Source organism: Pelodiscus sinensis, chromosome 7, assembly GCF_052426305.1.
Source record: "Pelodiscus sinensis isolate ZL-2025 chromosome 7, ASM5242630v1, whole genome shotgun sequence".
Taxonomy (NCBI): Eukaryota; Metazoa; Chordata; order Testudines; family Trionychidae; genus Pelodiscus; species Pelodiscus sinensis.
The window spans coordinates 10,336,519-10,357,327 of NC_143058.1; the positions used below are offsets into that span (position 1 = coordinate 10,336,519).

A 20,809-nucleotide genomic window follows, 5' to 3' on the forward strand; every position below is an offset into this window, starting at 1 on the left:
GGACAGAGAGCTTAGGCTCCATGTGTCCCGTATGGAGAGGGCTTTATAGCCCCAGGCAAAGGCTGCGCAGGATCAAAGGACACAGATCCCGAAGCGCAAATCAGCCTCTTCAACACCGAAGGCACATCAAAGGAGCAGGATTTCCCCTGCCAGATGCCTGCCACCCTCTGTCCCCCAGAATGAATGGGAAGGACGTGGCAGCCTCAGATTCATCTGCCTGAGCACCTGCCAGATCTCTCCCCGCACCGGGAGAAACTCACAGGCAGCCTCCAGCATGGAAACAGGCACAGGCACATGCAGCACTGCATGAAGCAGCAGAGCTGGCTTCAAAGCTGCCCTGCAAACCCTCGGTGCCACCGCTCAACTTGGCACCGGCTAGAGAGGCGGTGCTGCCTACACAGCGGACATGCAAAGCCTCGGTGCCGCTGCTTAGTGCACCCACCTCTTCACTGCCTTCATTACAGTAGGACTTTAGCCTGCAGGCTAAGCATATGGGCTTTGAACAGATGCAGACTGCACGGGGCTTAGGGGAAACTATACCAAGCACAGATGACTCCCCTCCCCCGCCTACATCAAGGGAACAGTCCCCAGCACTGTACCCACCCTACTCACTACCAAAGCAGGGATGGGGTGCTCAACAGAGATCTGTGATGAGAGGAGTGCATTCTCCTCCCAGCAGGCATCCCTCACTTCATCTCTACAAGGGCATCACTACACCCCATGACCATATCACCCACAGTGGCACCCAAGCTGGTATTACCCACAGCCACATTATCAGCCACAGTGGGCACCTTTGGATTGCTGGGCTGCAGCACCCAAATACCACTCTACTGCCCCATCCTCAGGAAAAAGGCAACCACCAGTTTCGCCATCCCATGCTATGGTAGCCATACCCGACTCAGAGGAGGAGGGAGGCCAGTTAGCTGATGATCAGGATGACACTCAGCTGGCACAGTCACAAGATAGTCCCACTTCCCCTCCATAGGAAGCCATAGTCCCGGATGATGATCATATGATAGTGGATCTGAAACAATTCCAGGACCTTTTTAAGAGGGTTGCTACATGACAAGAAATAAAATGTCAGGAGGCTAAGCAGAAACAGCACGATCTCCTGAAGAATATCCACCCATTATCACAGGGCAGAATCGCATTGCCCATAGATGAAGCAATTATGGAGGTCTCTGGAGACATCTGGCAAACACTAGCATTGGCTCAACTGACCTGCAAAAGGCGGACAAGAAATATCTCATCCCACCTAAAGATCTAGATATCCCTTTCTCCCATCCTCAGCTAAACTCACTGGCCATCACTGCGGCAAGCCAACAGCCCCTCACCTTAGATCAAATAATGACAACAAAGAGCACAAGAGGCTAGACCAATTCAGAAAGATCTAGAAAGAAGCTGTCTACCACCCTGCAGCTTAGGATAGCCAATTACTCAGCACATCTGGTAAATCACAACTCTTACAGCTACTCCAAACTAGCAGACCTAATGGAGCATTTGCCTGATACTAAGAAGCCCATACTCAGGGCAGCCATACGTGAGAGCCACACAATTGCCCGTACAGCACCGCTGTCTGTGATTGATGTGGTGGACACAGCAGTGAGAACAATGGCTACAGCAGTCATGATGAGAAGAACATCATGGCTTCAGGCCATGGGGGTGCCAAAAGAGCTGTAGTCCAAAGATAGAAGATCTCCCCTTCAACGAGCACAAACTCATCCAGCAACACAGATAAGATTCAGCACAACAGCAAAAACACGCACACCACCTTGCGTGCTCTGGGAATGTACACACAACTGTACAGGTGCAGGTGCTACACCCCCTAAAATAAAAGCAGAGACTTCTACTACAGCCGTACTCAATACAAACCAAATGAGTGCAGTCACACCAGGCAGTGCACCCAGAGAACATCAGCACAATCAGCATGGACCACTTTCAGTTTTCAGTTCTTCCATTTGGGCTCTCTGCAGCCCCCAGTGTTTTCACAGAATTTATGGCAGTCATGGCAGCCTTTCTCAGGACGTGCAGAGTTCAGGTCTTTCCATAGATGGACAACTGGTTGATTGGGGCACGTTCAGGACCCACATACTTCAGCTTATAGACTTAGTCAAGCATTCTTTTACTCAACTATGTCTTTTAATAAATGAGAAATCAACCCTTGTTTCCACACAGACTGTCGAGTTTGTAGGGGCCCGTTTGCACTCCACAAGAGTTATGGCCTCCTTTCCAGGGTCCAGGGTTTGTGGCCATACAGGAGATCATCACAGAGCTGAAGGTGTCACCCCTCACAATGGCCAGAAATTGTATGAGGCTGTTAGGCCACGTGGCAGTGTGTATGTTTGTGGTGCAGCACGCCAGGTTACGCCTCCACCCCTACAGGCATGGCTAGCATTTGTGCACAACCCAGCAGAATTTCTGTCATAGCCTGAGAAGCTGTCACAGGGAGGGACCAAGCAGGCAGAGCAGAGGGGGATGAGAAGTCAGGGAATACTCTGCAACCTTCCCTCTATTGTGTCTGTCTGAACAAACATGGCTGGCTCTCTATGAGTGGGGAAGTGCTCTGTTTAAGGACACAGCTCCTTTGCCCAGTTCCTGGTTCTAGCTGCCTGGGACAGACAGCTCACCCCTGGGGAAGTGCACAGCACGGGCGGAAGGCAACTGGGGAGGGTTGGAGATGTTGCGAGGGGTAAGCCCAGTCACCTTCCCTTCCCATGCAGCATCCTGCGACACAGCCAGTCTGCCCCGTCGGGCTGCGGCCATCAACTCTGCGGTTCATCTCCCGCGGGCTATACACATGCGTGGGTTATTTCAGACTTTTTGTACACAGGCAGGAAAAACTGCGGGTTATGCACAGGGTTTATATATACTAATTTACGGTAGTCTATGTGGGCATCCCCTTCACTGGACAGAGCCCATCAGTGCAGCTGGTCACAGATGCCTCAGACACAGGTTGGGGGGCACACCTCTTGGATCTATAGACTCAAGGTATGTGGTTGCAGGCAGAATGGTTGCTTCACATAAATGCTTCACATAAGGGCAATTCGCCTAGCTTGTCAGGTGTTTCTACCTCATCTAAGAAACAGGTGTGTTTCAGTACTGACAGACAATACAGTAGCTATATTTTATAGGGACAGACAGGATGTAGCCCATTCTTCTCTCCTGTGTTAGGAAGCCCTTTCCCTATGGCTGTGTCTACACTGGCATGAATTTCTGGAAATGCTTAAAACGGAATACTATTCCATTTTCAGTTTTTCCGGAAAAGGAGCGTCTACATTGGCAGGCTGCTTTTCCGGAAAAGCCCTTTTTCCGGAAAAGCGTCTGTGGCCAATGTAGACGCACTTTTCCGGAAACGAGCCCCGATCGCCATTTTTGCGATCGGGGCTTTTTTCCGGAAAAGACTACTGGGCTGTCTACACTGGCCCTTTTCCAGAACAGTGTTCTGGAATAAGGACTTATGCCCGAGCAGGAGCAGAATAGTTTTTCCGGAATAGCGGCTGATTTTGTACAGTAGAGCGTCGTTGCTTTTCCGGAAATTCAAGGGCCAGTGTAGACAGCTCGCAGCTTATTCCGGAAAAGCGGCTGATTTTCCGGAATAAGTGGCCCAGTGTAGACACAGCCTATGTGAGTTCGCTCATGAGATTCACCTAGAGGCTGCATAACTTCCAGGAACCCACAACATCCTGGAGGACTGGCTCAGCAGTCCTTGAAGGTACATGAGTGGTCCCTCAGGGGACATGGCCCGGGACATTTTCCACAGGTGGGGCTGTTCTTATCTAGACCTGTTGGCCACACATAGCAACATGAAGTGTCAGGAATTCTACTCCTACCTGAGTAACAACCCAGGGTTACTGGGGGATGCGATCCACACAGAGTGGCCTTCCTAGTTCCTCTACACAATCCCCCCCACTTTCCGTTGATACAGAAGGTTTCACTCAGATAGCAGAGGTAGAAGGCCTTAATGATTTTGGTGGCAAAAGCATGGCCCCACCATGTGGACAAGGGGGATCCAGTGGATATAGTATACTTAGATTTCCAGAAAGCCTTTGACAAGATCCCTCACCAAAGACTCTTAAGTAAATTAAGATGTAATGGGATAAGAGGGAAGATCCTTTAATGGACTGAGAACTGGTTAAAAGACAGTAAACAAAGGGTAGGAATAAATGGTAAATTTTCAGAATGGAGAGGGGTAACTAGTGGTGTTCCCCAAGGGTCAGTCCTAGCACCAATCCTATTGGCAGTAAAGTACAGCAGCTTAGAACTTACTGTTTATATAACCTGAAGGCAATGGGTTTAAGTAAAGTGTCCTTCACCATCACAGACAATCCATTTATGATGAAACTGCAGTAAGAAAAGGAAACATGACTTCATCCAGAGTGAATCGTGTAATATTTGATGCTGGAGAACAAAATGGTCAGATCTACAGTTGGCAAAGTACCTTCTCTATATTGACTTAAACAGCATTTAGAGAGGAGGAAGCTAAAACAATCCAATGCCCAGCACTACTAGATTTCTAGGTAATACTGGTGAATTATTTCATTTTAATAAGATCCCTGGTACTCCTCTAAGAGGATATAATCCATTGCTTTAGGATTGTCTATACAGCACTAAGAATCCTGTTTAAGAGTTTAGGAAAACTAACATATTAGGGTTAAGCCTGTAGAAGGGAGACTACTGTGTAAATTGTAAATGAATATATATATCAAATTGGCTGGGGATCGTTAAACAACCGTGGCTTTCTCTCAAAAAATCTGCTCATGAGACTTGCTGAGTGTCTACTAAAGATTCAGGATGAAGTTGCCAGGCTGAAATTTCTGACAGACATACTGCTATTGAGTAAAAGCAGCATCTATAAACATCTGTTTCTTCATTTCTCTCCCATTGTATCCGGTCTCTCATTGGGGCACGACTGTCTGTGCTTTCTTTTTTATGCTGTAAATCTGTCTGTTGCCACAGTAACACACTCTGAGTGTGCTGTTACTTGACTCCCCTTTTGCTGAAACCTTTTTTCATGCCTTCATCTCTCTCTGCTGTGATTATTGTTATTCATTACTCGAGGGCTTCCCCACATCATAAGAACAGCCATACTGGGTCAAACCAAAGGACCATCCTGTCTGCCGAAAGTGGCCAATACCAGATGCCCCAGAGGGAGGGATCACAACAGGTAATCCTCAGTAATCCCTCCCCTGTTACCCACCTCCAGAGAAACAGTGGCTAGGAATACCATTTCTAACCATCCTGGCTAGTCATTGATGGACCTAACCTCCATGAATCTATCTAGCTCTTTTTTTAACCCTGTTAAAGTTCTAGCCTTCACCGTAACCTCTGGAAAGGAGTTCCACAGGTTGACTGTGCGCAGAGTGGAAAAAAACCTTGCTTTTGTTTGTTTTAAACCTGCTGCCTATTAATTTCATTTGGTGACCCCTAGTTCTTTTATTGTGGGAACAAGTAAATAACTTTTCCTTATTCACTTTTTTCATACCATTCATGATTTTATAGACCTCAATTATATCCCCCTGTGGTCTTTTCTTTTCTAAGCTGAAAAGTCCAAGTCTTTTTAATTTCTCTTCATATGGAACCCGTTCCAAACCCCTAATAATTTTTGTTGCCCTTTTCTGAATCTTTTCCAGTGTCACTATATCTTTTTTGAGATGAGAGAACCACATTTGTACACAGTGTTCAAGATGTGGGCATACCATGGTTTTATATAGAGGCATTACAATATTTTCTGTCTTATTCTCTATCCCTTTTTAATGACTTCTGACATTCTATTTGCTTTTTTGAGTGCCGCTGCACACTGAGTGGATGATTTCAGAGCACTATCCACAATGACTCCAAGATCTCTCTCGTGAGTGGTTGTAGCGAAATTAGTCCCCATCATATTGTGTATATATAGCTGGGATTATTGTTTCCAATGTGCATTACTTTACATTTATCAACATTCAATTTCATTTGCCATTTTGTTGCCCAGTCACTTCGTTTGTTGAGATCTTTTTGAAGCTCTTCACAGTCTACTTTGGTCTTAACTATCTTGAGCAGTTTGGTCTCATCTGCAAATTTTGCCACCTCACTGTTTATTCCTTTCTCTAAATCCTTTATAAATAAGTTGAATAGGATAGGTCCCAGGACAGACACTTGGGAGACCCCACTAGTTACCTCTTTCCACTCGGAAAACTTATTTATTCCTATCATTTGTTTTCTGTCTTTTAACCAGTTATCAGTCCATGAAAGGATCTTCCTTCTTATCCCATGACAACTTACTTTACTTAACAACCTTTGGTGAGAGATCTTGCCAAAGACTTTCTGGAAATCTAAGTATACTGTATCCACTGGATCCCCCTTGTCCACATGTTTGTTGACTCCCTCAAAGAACTCTAATAGATTAGTAAGGCACGATTTCCCTTTGCAGAAACCATGTTGATTTCCCCCAACAAATTATGATGATTTTCCATGTGTCTGACAATTTTATTTTTCACTATAGTTTCCGCTAATTTGCCCGGTACTGATGTTAGACTTACCAGTCTTTAATTGCCATGATCACCTCTAGCACTCTTTTTAAATATTGGTGTCACGTTAGCTATCTTCCAGTTATTAGGTACGGAAGCTGATTTAAAGGATAGGTTACAAACCACAGTTAATAGTTCCACAATTTCCCATTTGAGCTCTTTCAGAACTCCTGGGTGAATGCCGTCTGGTCCTGGTGATTTGTTACTGTTAAGTTTATCAATTTGTTCCAAAACCTTCTGTAATGGCACCTTAATCTGGGACAATTCCTCAGATTTGTCACCTAAAAAGAATTGCCCAGGTTTGGGAATCTCCCCAATAGCCTCAACCATTAAGACTGAAGGAAAGAAGTCATTTAGCTTTTCTGCTATGACTTTATCATCTTTGAGTGCTTCTTTAGCATCTGAATCGTCCAAAGGCCCACTGGTTGTTTAGCTATAGACAACCACCTAACCTCAAGATGATTCTTACCAACCACCACAGGACATACCACACTAATACCAACCCTGGTACCTTCCCTTGCAACAAACCCCGTTGCCAGCTTTGTCCACATATTCATTCTGCTGATACCATTATTGGACCTAACCAAGTGAGTTATAAGTTCAAGAACACATATTCCTGCGCATCCAGAAATATAATCTATGCTATCATGTGCCGAAAGTGTCCGTCTGCTATGTACATTGGACAAACATCTCAGACACTTCGCCAAAGGATTAATGCCCACAAAACAGATATCAGACAAGATCACAAAGAGAAAACAGTTTCTTGCCACTTTAACCAGAAAGGACACTCTCTAAATGACTTAGCCACCTGCATTCTGCTACAAAGACCTTTTACATCTGCACTTGAAAGGGAATCCTCTGAACTGTCATTCATGTTAAAATTCGACACTTGCCAACAAGGACTTAACAAGAATTTGAACTATCTCACCCATTACCAAGACAGTTTCCCCAATTATCACCTGTAATACCATTAACTCACAAACATCCCACTCTCCCTACCTTTAATATCATCAATTCACAGACACTTACCTTCCTTCCTCCCCTTCCCCCCTTCCCCCGCATCCCCCTTCTGTTCTGCAATGTGATTTGTCCTTTTCATATTTGTTCATTTTTTTAATTGTATCCTTTGGTATATATGGTTGTGACTACTTTCTTCCACTATTTGATCTGAGGAAGTGGGTCTGGCCCACGAAAGCTCATCATCTAATAAACCATCTTGTTAGTCTTTAAAGTGCTACATTGTCCTGCATTTTGGTTGTTTAGCTGGCTTCCTGCTTCTGATGTACTTAAACATTTTACTATTGCTTTTTGAGTTTTTTGCTATCTGTTCTTCAAACTCCTTTTTGGCTTTTCTTATTGTATTTTTGCACTTAATTTGACAAAGATTATGGTCCTTTCTGTTTTCCTCACTAGGATTTGACTTCCACTTTTTAAAATATCTTTTTATCTGTCACTGCTTCTTTTACTTGGTTGTTAAGCCACAGTGGCATTTTTTGGTCCCCTAATGTGTTTTTTAATTTGGGGTGTACATATAAGTTGGGCCTCTGTTATGGTGTCTTTGAAAAGTTTCCATGCAGCTTTCAGAGATTTTCCTTTTTTCACTATACCTTTTAATTCCTATTTAACTAACTTCCTCATTGTTGTGTAGTTCCCCTTTCTAAAATTAAATGCCACAGTGTTGGGCTGCTGAGGTGTTTTGCCCCCACAGGGATGTTAAATTTTATTATATTATGGTCACTATTTCCAAGTGGTTTAGTTATATTTACCTCTTGAACCAGATCCTGCGCTCCACTTAGGACTAAATCAAGAATTGCCTCTCCCCTTCTGGGTTCCAGAATCAGCTGATCCAAGAAGCAGTCATTTAAGATACCATGAAATTTTATTTCTGCATCCAGTCCTGAGGTGATGTTTACCCAAGTCAGTATGGGGATAGTTGAAATCCCCCACTATTATTGAGTTTTTTAATTTGATAGCCTCTCTAATCTCCCTTATCATTTCATAGTCACTGTCATTGTCCTGACTAGGTGGTCGATAATATATCCCTACTGCTATATTCTTATTATTGGAGCATGGAATTACTATCCGTACAGATTCTGTAGAATACTTTGACTCTTTTAAGATTTTTACTTAATTTGATTCTGCATTTTCTTTCACGTATAATGCCGCTCCCTCACCAGCATGACCTGTTGTATCCTTCTGATATACAGGCAGTCCCCGGGTTACATGGATCCGACTTACATCGGATCCCTACTTACAAACGGCATGAGGTAACCCCGCACTAGCTGCTTCCCCCCAGCAGACCGGAGAGACACGAAGCTAGCGCCCTCTCCCCCCCAGCAGACCAGGGAGGCGCGGAGCGGCTTTTCTCAACAGACACCTCAGCTTGAGAATAAAGGACTGAGGGAAGTGAGGTGTGGGAGAATAAAACTGAGCTCTGGAGAAATGTTTGGCTAGAGTTTCCCCTACAATATGTACCAGTTCCGACTTACATACAAATTCAACTTAAGAACAAACCTACAGTCCCTATCTTGTACGTAACCCGGGGACTGCCTGTATTTTGTACCCTGGTATAACTGTGTCTTTGATTATCATTCTACCAAGTTTCCATGATGCCTATTATATCAATATTCTCCTTTAAAACTAGGCACTCTAGTTCACCCATGTTACTATTTAGACTTCTAGCATTTGTGTATAAGCACTTTAATAATTTGTCACTATTTATCTGTCTGCCATTTCTTGATGTGTTAGACTCTCATTTTGATTGTGTCTCATCTGATCTGACCCATACTTCCATCTTCTACTCCTGACTGAAACATAGAGCATCTCTGTTAATAGAGCCTCTCCTAATATATGTCTAGTATGTACTTCTACCACCTAGTATGTACTTCTACCTGGCTTTTCTCACAATGAAAAGTAACCTCATCATTGCTCTCATGCCTTCAGAATTATCCAATAGTAAGTCCAGTTTGATATTATTCTTGGAGCTCTGTGTGGATACACAATTGATATCCACATCTGCAAAAATGATCTATACATATCTGCATTCACATCCGTGGACGTGGATATCTGGATACATAGTGGATATTTGCAAGACTCTAGATATGAAATTCATGCTGCATCTGTTATGCTTATAAGAAACACATAGGATCTTTTTAGAGGAGAAGGCAATATTGTTTATTGAGAATTCAGACAGACACACCAGTCCTTCAAACATTGTTATAGTTATCAGTTTGTTGCTCACATTATCCTCGGGGCCATTGAGGCTGAGATAAAGGGAGGAGCTGGGCTTTGTCGGTTCAGACTGCTGCTCCAGATCTTGGTAGGATAGAACCAAAGCTTCATGGCAAGGCACGGCATCTTTTATAAGAATCCCTTATGTAAACTTATGGATTTTGCTGCATTATATTGTAATTAGTCACTTTGCTGCATACGTTTATTTGGAGATTGTTTTTATTATTGTTTAGTATTTGTCTGCTGATGATATTTTGGGGTGTTGTCCCACTTTTGGTTTTAACAGAATTTCTTATTATCACACATTGTGAGTGCTTGCTTCTAACTTTAGGTTCCTCAAACTGGCCCTCAGTCATCAAATACAGTGGGTACATAAACACTCAGATTCCTTACTTATACTTACAGGAATTGCTTAGTGCAAAACATTTTAAGATTAAAAATAACGATTACAGTTTTTTCCATAATTCAAAAAACATTTGTACCCTCTTAAATTAAAGACCAGTCCTAAAGGTAAAGGGGTGACCATAGTGATTCAAGAGGACTATTCTGGTCTGTTCCTGCCGTAACATCAGTGGCCGTCAAAAGCAGCCTGTTGAATGCATCTTTACAAACAGCAGTTAGCTGTTTCTTCATGCTAGTTAGAAAGGGTGGCTGTTAGGGTACACTGAAGCACATTACATTGTGTAAAGCTACATTTCAGTTACATGGCTACACATCCATATCCTCAAAAAATGAGCTACGGAGAACTGAAGATTTGCAGGGGTCTAATTATCATCCTTGTGCTTAAAACCACAGACAGACCTTTTCAGTCTCTTCATTAGCCTCCCCTCTCACAATACAGCATGGATTGTGTCCTCTAGAAGTACCTGGGATCTTATTCGTAAAAAATGATTCACCAGTATAACCTGAAAATATTGCCGAGAAATTGAGTAGTCTCTTCAGGAAGTGTTATAAGTATTGATACACAAGCTTTTATCTCTGCAACTCTTGCCATTGCAAATGAACTGTGCCTGTATCTATCTAGGTAATTGACTCTCAATCTTACTTGAAAATATATTCCCTTAATTTCTCTTCCTATTGTTTTAGATCTATAGTTTTATTATTGTATGAAAGAGGCGAGATAAATAATTTTAGCATATTAAAATAAGTTCTCTCTGCTACAATCCATCACACTGTTATGTCTTACTGTGGTTTTTCTTAATTGTCTCATAGAATTTGGAATGGTCTCCCTGATATTTGCTGCAGCACTAGCCTACTTCCCATCACGCCCTCCATTTCCTCCCAGTGTGGCTGCAGCTAGTCAACGGCTGAGCTATAGGAGAAGTTTTTGTAGGCTATTAAGGTAGGTGCTCCTGGAAACAGCTTGCGTTTACAGTTCAAGGCAAATTCAGCTTTTTTTAAACCTAAATTTAAAAAAGCAAAACAGACTATGCGCTATAATCTTCTCACTGAAGAACAAATAAGTTAATTTGCAATGCTTTGTAACCAAATTAAATATTCATATGTAGATATGAAAGAACACTTAAATGTTAAAAAATAAAGTCTTTAAATATTAACCATGTTCAGAATATCGCAAATGTGTCAGAGCCCCTCAGTATCATTACTGCTATGGTCAGTTAAGACAACCTCTAAGTCAGTGGTGGGGAACTTTTCTTGGGTCAGGGATCACTGACCCACAGAAAAATCAGTAGGAGCCCATGTGAGAAGGAGAAGAAAAAATCCTCAGTTGTGGTCCCCAATTAACAAACAGGAAAAAAGACACCTTTCCTCAGCCCCTTTAAGCTCCATCCCCACAGGGGGGGAAAGGTGCCAAGGCTTAGCGCTTACCCCCAAAGCTGGATTAAGTCTTCTGTCTCAGCTCCCAGGGGAACATAAGTATCTCTGCAGGGCTCTGCGCACTGCAGGGCAGGGCTCCTTGGAGGCACCACCCCCATATCGCTCCCATTAGTTGCAATTCCCAGCCAATGGGAGTGACAGAGGGCAGCGCTTGCAGGGACCACTTCTCTGCAGTGTGCAGAGATTCTTCCTGCCCCCTTCCAGGCAGATCCCAGGGGCCCAGTCCAGCCCCAGTTTGCCTAGATTGGGTCCCCAAATTTTGTCGTCCTCTCTTCTCTTCCTGCCACCCAGCATCGTGAGCCAACTGGCGCTGGCACTCTAGCCACAGTGCCCCTTATGTGGCTGGAATGCCAGCATCAGCTCGTGTCACTGAGAGAGGGAAGGCAAGCCTCGAGCCTCATGAACTGGATCAAGGCAAACCATGGTCTGGGTCATAAATTCCATACCTCTGCTCTAAATAATAATTTTGTTGCACTGAATACAAGATGATTAAAGGGGTGTGTGCTGTAAAGTGGTGAAGTAATTAATTGAACACTGTGAATAACTGACCATTAAATTGCTTTTTTCATTTTCTTAATCTATTAACATTGCAGATTGCTCTTTGTTGGAATAACTTGGGGTCCAGTTTCTCGTTCACATGTGAGCCCCACAGTCCATGGGGGTAAATGTGCAAATGCACCTAAGGCAGATTTTAGCCCATCTGAGTCCTGTTAATTGCATGTGGTGTTAAAGTGAAAAATGGGGGAATGAAAAATAAGTCATATTGCTGGGCAAGGTCTCAGATCAAACATTTATGTTTTTTTAACTTTGCTATAAAGAAAATGTGCAAATAGTGCTATTACTGGTGTTTTCAGAACCCCTAACGGGCAAATTAACTATTTCATTCCAGGTGGCATAAGGAATAAATCAACAACAACTCAGCAATTCTGTCTGATTGAGGAGTAATGCAAATAAGCATGCTTTTGTCTGACACTGTAGTAAATTAGATTTAAGCACACATGGACATAAGCAATATGTTTAGAACATCCTAGATATTTACCTAAAATCTGGAACGGTATTGAGTAATTATTAGCAAGTTTGCAGTGACCAGTTGCTCACTCACTGGGAAGAAAAATGTCAGGAAAAATGTGTCTCAAAGTGACTTCAGAGGTCTTCTTCAAAGTACATTCCATTAACTAATCATTTATAAATAAAACACATAGGTCATAATGACCGCTGCTGGATCATCCCTTTTTTGAATAATCTTGTACTATCACAGGCATCTAGACTCAAGATTTTCCAGCTACCAAGGTTTTCAGACAGATTAGTAGAAACTAGCTACTGTTGAGTTTGCTTCTGAAAACCTATTTCCAAATTAGACTTTAATTATGTGGTGTTCTGTTTTACTGATTTATGGTGGATGAATGCAAGTAATATGGTTGCAATTAGTTTAGTCACATTCTGGGGTATACTCACCCCTCAAATCCAAGGCAATAGTGCTTCCTTTCTCCCACATTTTATCTGTCCTGTGTATTTAAACTGCAAGCTCTTCAGGGCAGGGACTATTTCTTTTTATATACTCATAGCACCTAACACAATGGCATCCTGATATCAATTGGGTCCTCTTGGAGCTGCTTGAATATAAATAAAAAGTATGCTTAAAGGCCAGAATCCCATAACTGATGCATGTAGAGTTGGTTGACTTCAGTAGAGCTCTGCTTATGCAGCAATCTGTCACCATGATCTCAGTAGCAGGAATGCAATCAGTGTGTAAAAGGAACTATCTGGGGCTTGGAATATTTGTGAAGTGTTTTTAACTAAGCAATTATGAGAGAGCAATTAAATTCATACTTGTAATACATTCTTTGCCTTCTTTATTTGTATTTAAAGCCATCAAAATTATTCTTCTCTTGTTCTTAGGGAAATAATTTCTGATCAGAAATGCTCAATTTCTGCTATTTGAAACCTAGCTAAGGCTATGTCCACACTGTAGTTAGACACCCATAGTTGGCCTGTGTCAGCTAACTCTGGCTCAGACTAAGGGGCTATTGAATTGCAGTGTAGATCTTAAAACTGAGCTACAGCCCAAGACCACATGTATTGGGCTACACTGCTATTAAATCAGTGGTCCCCAACCTTTTGAGGTTGTCGGGCACCAGGGGGCGTGGCCGTTTGCCTGCCGGGCGCCAGGGGGCGGGGACACTTGCGCGCCCGGGGGCGGGCCCCCCCATAGCTGCGCGCCCGGGGCCGGCGCTCCCCTCCGCCCCCTCCCGCCGAGTGCCGCGCGCCCGGCGCTCCCCCCGCAAGCACCCGTGCGCCATGTGCCCGGGGCCAGGCCAGCCCCGAGCACCTGGCGGGCGCATTGAAATGCCCCTGCGGGCACCGTGTTGGAGACCACGGTATTAAATAAACCCTTAGCCTGAGCCCCAAAAGCACAAGTCAGCTGACACAGGGCAGCTGCAAGTTTTTAATTGCAGTGTAGACATACTCAGTTACCAGAAAGTGCAGGGCAAGTTAATCACCAAAGTATGTCCTTTTGGGAGAAGGTTGGCAGTGGGGGAGGAGAAGCATTGGTGAATTAATCTGTAGTGTGACCGACTTGCGGTATTAAAAAGTAGTTCTCATGAGGGCACTGAGCATACTTATTAATGCTGCATTATGGAGCCTAAACTGCTGTTAGGAGAGATCTTGCCTGAGGGATGAGTTGTAAAAACGTTGCTGTCAAATAAAACCCCAAACTACAACTGACTTGGCAGGTGAAATATAAAATTTCTGTTGACAGTACTCCATTTGGCCACCTTATAACTAATTGGTATTCACAGTACAGTAAACACTAGATCTGGGATATTTGTAGAGTCAGCTGGTGAACTGCAAAACTCTGAATTACCAAGTCACTAAACTTTTCTTTAAAAAAATCTTGCAGTTAACTATTTAACATATCTCCATCAAGACTCAGGATTGTCTATTGCCTTTAAATAAAACATTGCCTCTTCCTTCCCTTATACATTCTTCCATGCTATCCCATCCACAAAGCACACTCGTTTCCTTTGTACACCAATCACCATTTCATCATTCAATAAACGCTTCTCTTGGGGAACCTTTCAGCAATAATCAAAGAAATGGGATTTATAAAAGAATGGAATCTGCTGTGCTCTGAGAGATCCATCATTGGACATCTAAACTGTTGCTTGTCTAATCTACATGTTATAATCTTTGAGACTGGGACTATTTCTTCTGAAAGTGCTGTGTAAATTACTTAATTGATGAGCCCAGGAAAATCCTGACACCCTAGATTACAATTTTAATGTCTGTGTTTTGAGATTGCTTTCATATGTTACTGATATGCACTGCTGTAGTTGATAAATGTATGCCTGTGGGCTAACTCACAAGTACATACACCAAAAAACACATCAGCCATGAATTTGTATTTTTTTTTCTTCTTCAGGGCTTCAGTTTTATTTCTTCAAAATAAAACTGTTTAGCTTAAGTTCAACATTTCAGTCATGACTTTTACCCCGATCTGGTATCAACTTCAGGAGCCTGTGTATCTTTATAGGTCTTATAGTCCACCTACTTGGTTCTCCTTTGTAACCTGCTTTCTGCAGATTACCTGGGAGTCGCACATGATCTAGCTTCCTTCCCCTAACATGAGGACTCCTCCTGGAGCCTACCTAAACCCCGAAGCCCTCAATAATAACTGAGTTGCTTGCTGACTTTTATGGAGACAACCTGATCTTCAATTTATCACCTGATCCCAGTCTCTCATCATCAGCTGGGAGGCATAGTTTTACAAGGCATCTCCATCAAGAAAGGAGGCCACTGAATAAGCTTGGTGCTAAATAGACATTGTCAAGATTATTGCCAGGAAGCTGATTGTTCAGATGGGAGCCCTGTCAAAATCAGTCTTATGGGTTCTCATAGTGTGCAATAGCTTTTTCTGTGTGGTTTTTTTTAAAAGCTGATACATATTTCCGCAGAATATTTTAATAAAAAAGGTTTATGCTAACTTAGGCGCATATGTAAAATGCTGGGAAATAGTGTGGTTGATGCAGAGGTTGATAGTGTGACAGGCAGCAATATGCTTGCTTTTTCTGTAAAAATTTTCAAATTGTGCAATTGCAAAGATAAATATGCATGACCATATTCTCAGCTATGTTCACCTGTGCTTTACTGTGTAATGCCGGGGCTTCTGAAAACATGGCGACTCCCCAGTTGTCAGTTAAAATAGCCCAAAGCCTGCAGTAACTAATATTGGCTATTTATAGCCAGTATTTGTCTCCAAGGAAACAAAATGGCAGCTAAAGAAATTAAGGAGAAAATTCCCCCCCCCCCCTTTGCTCCTTGTAATAATCTGTTAGATACATGAAAACTCTCTTCTCTTTTCCAAACTAAACAAACCCATTTTTTTTCCAGTCTTCCCTCTGAGGATGTTAAAATGTGATTATCTGGCTAATCGTATAGCCGATACAATTTGTATCAACTATATATGATTAGTCTGTAAGTGCTGATCTGCAGAGCTGCAGTGGGGGTAGCTCCAGAAGCTGACTCAAGCCGGGACTGAGCAGTACTGGCACCTGCTGGCTCTGGAGCCACCCGACTGCAGCTCTGCATTTTAAATGTAGTAAGAACTGCTGGGCTCTTATTGCATTTAAAATGTAGAGGTGCAACGATCGGCGCGAGCTGAGACTGCTCGGTCCCAGCTCGTGCTGAGTCCAGCAGCCCTGTCAGCTGCGAACAGAGGCTGGTCCTGGAGCAGCTCCCTCTTCACAGCAGCTAGGGCTGGCCGCTGGCAGGGGCTGCTGCCTAAACTGCCCTGCCCACAGCTAGCTCTGGCCACTGTGAACAAGGATTGTTTGGTGGCAACAGCCCCTGTCTGCAGGGGCAGACAAGGGCTGCTTTGCAGCAGTGACCCCTGTCCTCCCTCCCCCTGCTGTCTCTGTCAGGAGGCACCCCAGAGACGGTGATGAGGGGAACCAGCTTTTAAGCTGGCTCTCCCCAGCACTGTCTCCTGTCTCCCCTTGCTGCCTTATAGAGGCAGCAAGGGGGGGGAGGGGTGCCACAGAGCACAGGACAAGTGGGGACTGCTTGAGTCCCTGTTCGCACCATGCTCCCTGCCGCATTTCTACTTTTGAAATGTAGAAGAGCCCCACAGGGCTATTGTATGTTTCAAAATTAGAAGCACTTACAGTGGAAACTGGCATGAGCAGGGACTGCTTGAGTCCTCGCCTCCCCTGTGGAGATGGTGCTGGGGGGAAACCAGCTTAGAGCTAGTTCCCCCCAGCACCAGCTCCCCCTTTTTGCCTCTCTCAGATAGAGGCAGCAAGGGGAAAGCAGGGCAGCAATTAGTCACTTACATCCCTACTTCCCTCATATGTCATGTTTTTTAGATCTTTAATCATTTTTGTTGCTCTTCTCTGGACTTTCTCTAATTTGTCCACATCTTTAATATATGGAGATATACCTATCTCATAGAGCTGGAAGGAACCTTGAGAGGTCATTGAGTCCAGTCCCCTGCCCTCATGGCAGGACCAAGTACCATCCCTGACAGATTTGCCCCAGATCCCTAAATGGTCCCCTCAAGGATTGAATTCACAACCCTGGGTTTAGCAGGCCAATGCTCAAACCACTGAGCTATCCTTCCCTCCCCCTCTTCCTGCAGAGTGGTACTCCGAATTGGACATGCTATTCCAGTTCAGACCTAATCAGCATAGAGTAGAGCAGAATTACTTCTCCTGTTTTGCTTTCAACACTCCTGCTCATACATTCCAGAATTATGTTGGCTTTTTTGCAGCAATGTTACATTATCTCTCTAGCTTGTGATCCACTATAACTCCCAGAGCCCTTTTTTCAGTATTCCTTCCTAGGAAGTCATTTCCCATTTTGTATGTGTGAACTGACTGTTCCAAAGTGGAGTACTTTGCATTTGTCCTCATTGAATATGAGGAACATATGAGGAGGTTCTGAAATGTTTATTACTTGCATTATTGACTTTTTCACTGTACTTTTCTATGGTTCTGCAACTGAAAATGGGAACAGTAACATTTAAACAAGTGAGATTTCAAATAACAGGACTGTATTGTAGGAGGAAAGGTAGTGTTATGAGCCAAGGACTTTTAGGTTCTCTTCCTCTTTCTGCCACAAACTGTCACTTTGAGGGAAATGTTGCTGAATATTTTCAAATAAAAGTACCTAAATTGTACCAACACAGGACACGTGTGCAAGCAGAAATGCTAATTAGCGAGTTTAAAATATGTATTTACATGTGCAAAAATGACTACCGTATATACTCGAGTATAAGCCGACCCGAATATAAGCCGAGGCACCTAATTTTACCCCAAAGAACTGGGAAAAAATATTGACTCGAGTATAAGCCTAGGGTAGGAAATGAGGCAGCTACTGGTAAATGTAAAAAATGAAGATAGATACCAATAAAATTACATGAATATTTATTTCAAAGAAAAACAATAACCTAGCTCTGTAAGGGGAAAAGGGGGTCAACAAAAACAATATGGTTCTGCAGGCACGGCCACAGCTCAGCCCCCGCCGCCCCCGCCCCGCAGTCCCCACGTTCCGGCCCCCTCACCTGCCAACGAGCCCCCTCTAAATGAGCCAGCGGGGGGGGGGGGGGCTGTGAGAGACCAGAGCCGGGCATCGATGGGCCAATGAGCCAGCGGGGGGGGGGGCTGTGCGAGTTCCGGGCCGGGCGTCGATGGGCCAGTGAGCCAGCGGGGGGAGCGGGTGCCGGTGCTGGCTGGATTTTACCACGGGAGGGGAGGGGAGGGGAGGGGGAGCAGGGAGCAGCAGCTGGTCCTTGTGCACCTGCCCCAGAATCGGGCCCAAGCTCGTGATCAGGGCTCCCGGGCGCTTCCAGAACAGACGCCCACGGTGCCGAGTCGGCTCCTGGCCCAGCTGTTCCCGAGCTCAGCGCTGCACCCGAGCGTCATGGCGAACGGCCCCAAACGCCCTTCCTCCCACGCGGCAAGGGCCCATGGTGCCGGGCAGGCAGGGGCTGGGGGGCCAGGAGAGCCAGGAGGGCAGGGGCTGGGGGGCTGAGGGGGCAGGGACTGGGTGGGCCAGGAGGGCAGGGGCTCGGGGGGACAAGGGGACAGGGGGGCCGGGAGGGCCAGGAGGGCAGGGGCTGGGGGGACGAGGAGACAGGGGCTGGGGGGGATGAGGAGACAGGGACTGGGGGGGACAAGGGGACAGGGGGGCTGAGAGGGTCAGGAGGGCAGGGGCTGGGGGGCCGGAGCTCCGGGCTCACGCGTCTAGACCCGGCCGGCGGCAGAGACGCGCTGAGCCCGCCCGCGAGCAGGAGGCTGACTCGAGTATAAGCTGAGGGGGGCATTTTTCAGCACAAAAACTGTGCTGAAAAACTCGGCTTATACTCGAGTATATACAGTAATTATGTATTCTCAGCCAGTGTCTGCCTCAAAATGTGTGGCAGAGTTTCCTTTTATATGTGCATATTTTGTGAATTTAACTTAGGATCTTATGAAGGAAACATGTCCCTTAAGTAAAAATACTTGCCTATTTCACCAGTGAGGTTTGTTTGCCTGAGTATATTTCACTAATAGACTTGCATAAAAGTTCACATATAATTGTAAATTGTTTTTTACATTCTGTATGTGTATTCCAAAGAGTTGATTTATAGTATTTTTGTTTAAGTACAAAATAGTTTTACGTTTAGAAGGGCAAGGAGAGAATACAGTAAATGTCCTTTTTTCCAAAAAAAGTAAACAGCAAGATAATTTGAAGAATATGAATCTCTGAATTTTTATACATGAAATATGCTTTTTCATTCTGAATTTATGCTTATTAGTTTTTAATGATAACATTGCATAGACCATAATATAATAAAATAGCATAAAAACACTTAATTTCTTGTGAAGAAAAGGAAAGTCTGAGAGACTAGCATGTTCCAAAAATCAAGATGATGCCATTGATATACAGAGAATATGCTTTTTCTTTAATATCATGACCCTGGGTAGGGATGTAAGCGACTAGTGAAATACCTGATGAGCCTAAGCTAACCGGGTCTTGCCCCCTTCCCTTGCTGCCTCTGCATCAAAGGCAGCAAGGGGGAGGAAAGCAGGAACCAGTGCTAGGAGGAGAGCTGGCTTTAAAAGCTGGTTCCCCCCAGCACCATCTCTGTGGTGGTGGGGGGGCATGGGAGGTATAGGCACAGTGGGGTTAGGTCCAGGACCTGGCACGATCTGGGACTGCTCAGCCCCAGCTTGTGCCAGGTCCCAAACCTACCCCGATACAGCTCTGCCTTTTAAACATAATAAGAACCAGACGGCTCTTACTACATTTTAAAGGCAGAGGCACAGCAGTCCGGGACCCGGCGTTAGCTGGAACTGCTCATTCCCAGCTCACATTGGGTATGGGACCTACCCCATTGTGGCTCTGCAGTTTAAATGTAGTAGGAGGTGGGCTGCCTGCGGGCCCGGCTCCTACTACATTTAAACTGCAGAGCCACAGCAGGGGTAGCTCCTGGACCCCACCTCCTCTTACAATTTGCATCGACTACACGATTAGTCAGTATCAACACACAGTTAGTTACCCACTTCTTAACATCCTTAGTCCTAGGCAGTAACATCACAGCACTTGGAATTTCAGTGAACTAGACAAATACTATACTTGTATTTTCTTACTCACTCTTTAGATTTCAACTTTCATTCTCAATTGGTAGGAATATAGATTCTAGGATACAGTTTACTCTAGAGTTAATCTCAGAGCTATTTCTAACACATACAGCAGCTAACTGCATATTTGTTGTCTTAACAGCAATTTCCGGTTTTTGATGATTGCATTAGCCTATGCTATACCACTGGGTGTTTTCTCTGGCTGGTCTGGTGTTCTGGACTTGATATTAACGCCAGTACATGTCAACCAAGTAAGTATTTACATGTAGCAGCTGCTATATTTCATAAGTATTTTGTTAGATTTGTAATGCTGTTTGAGCTGATATACATGTTCCCTACCTTTAACTTTTCTCAGTATTTTTTTGGAACTCAATATATATGCACCACTTCTCTGCTGAGACATTTAAAAAAAAAACCATTATCATTGACATACCAAAAATAATTGTGGCTCCCCCTGCGGATTGTACTGTGGCAGTTCATATTTTCAGACCTGTATACACCTATTGATGTTAATAAAGAGTCAAATAAATAAAAGGGAGTACTGTTGGCTGCTATACCTTCACACACAGAGAAGGAAAAGAGAACCAGTGTTTGCCAAATTAAAAGATTAAA

At 44.2% G+C, this 20,809-nt stretch overlaps 1 protein-coding gene across 1 annotated transcript in view; it reads left to right on the plus strand.

The window, feature by feature from the left end:
• SLC49A4 (solute carrier family 49 member 4) overlaps positions 1-20,809 on the plus strand; it is a 124,372-nt gene that overhangs the window by 58,812 nt on the left and 44,751 nt on the right. The window contains exons 4-5 of the mRNA XM_075933110.2: positions 10,950-11,079; positions 20,340-20,448. Of these exons, the coding sequence (XP_075789225.2) occupies positions 10,950-11,079; positions 20,340-20,448 (239 nt within the window). The remainder of the gene's footprint in view (positions 1-10,949; positions 11,080-20,339; positions 20,449-20,809) is intronic.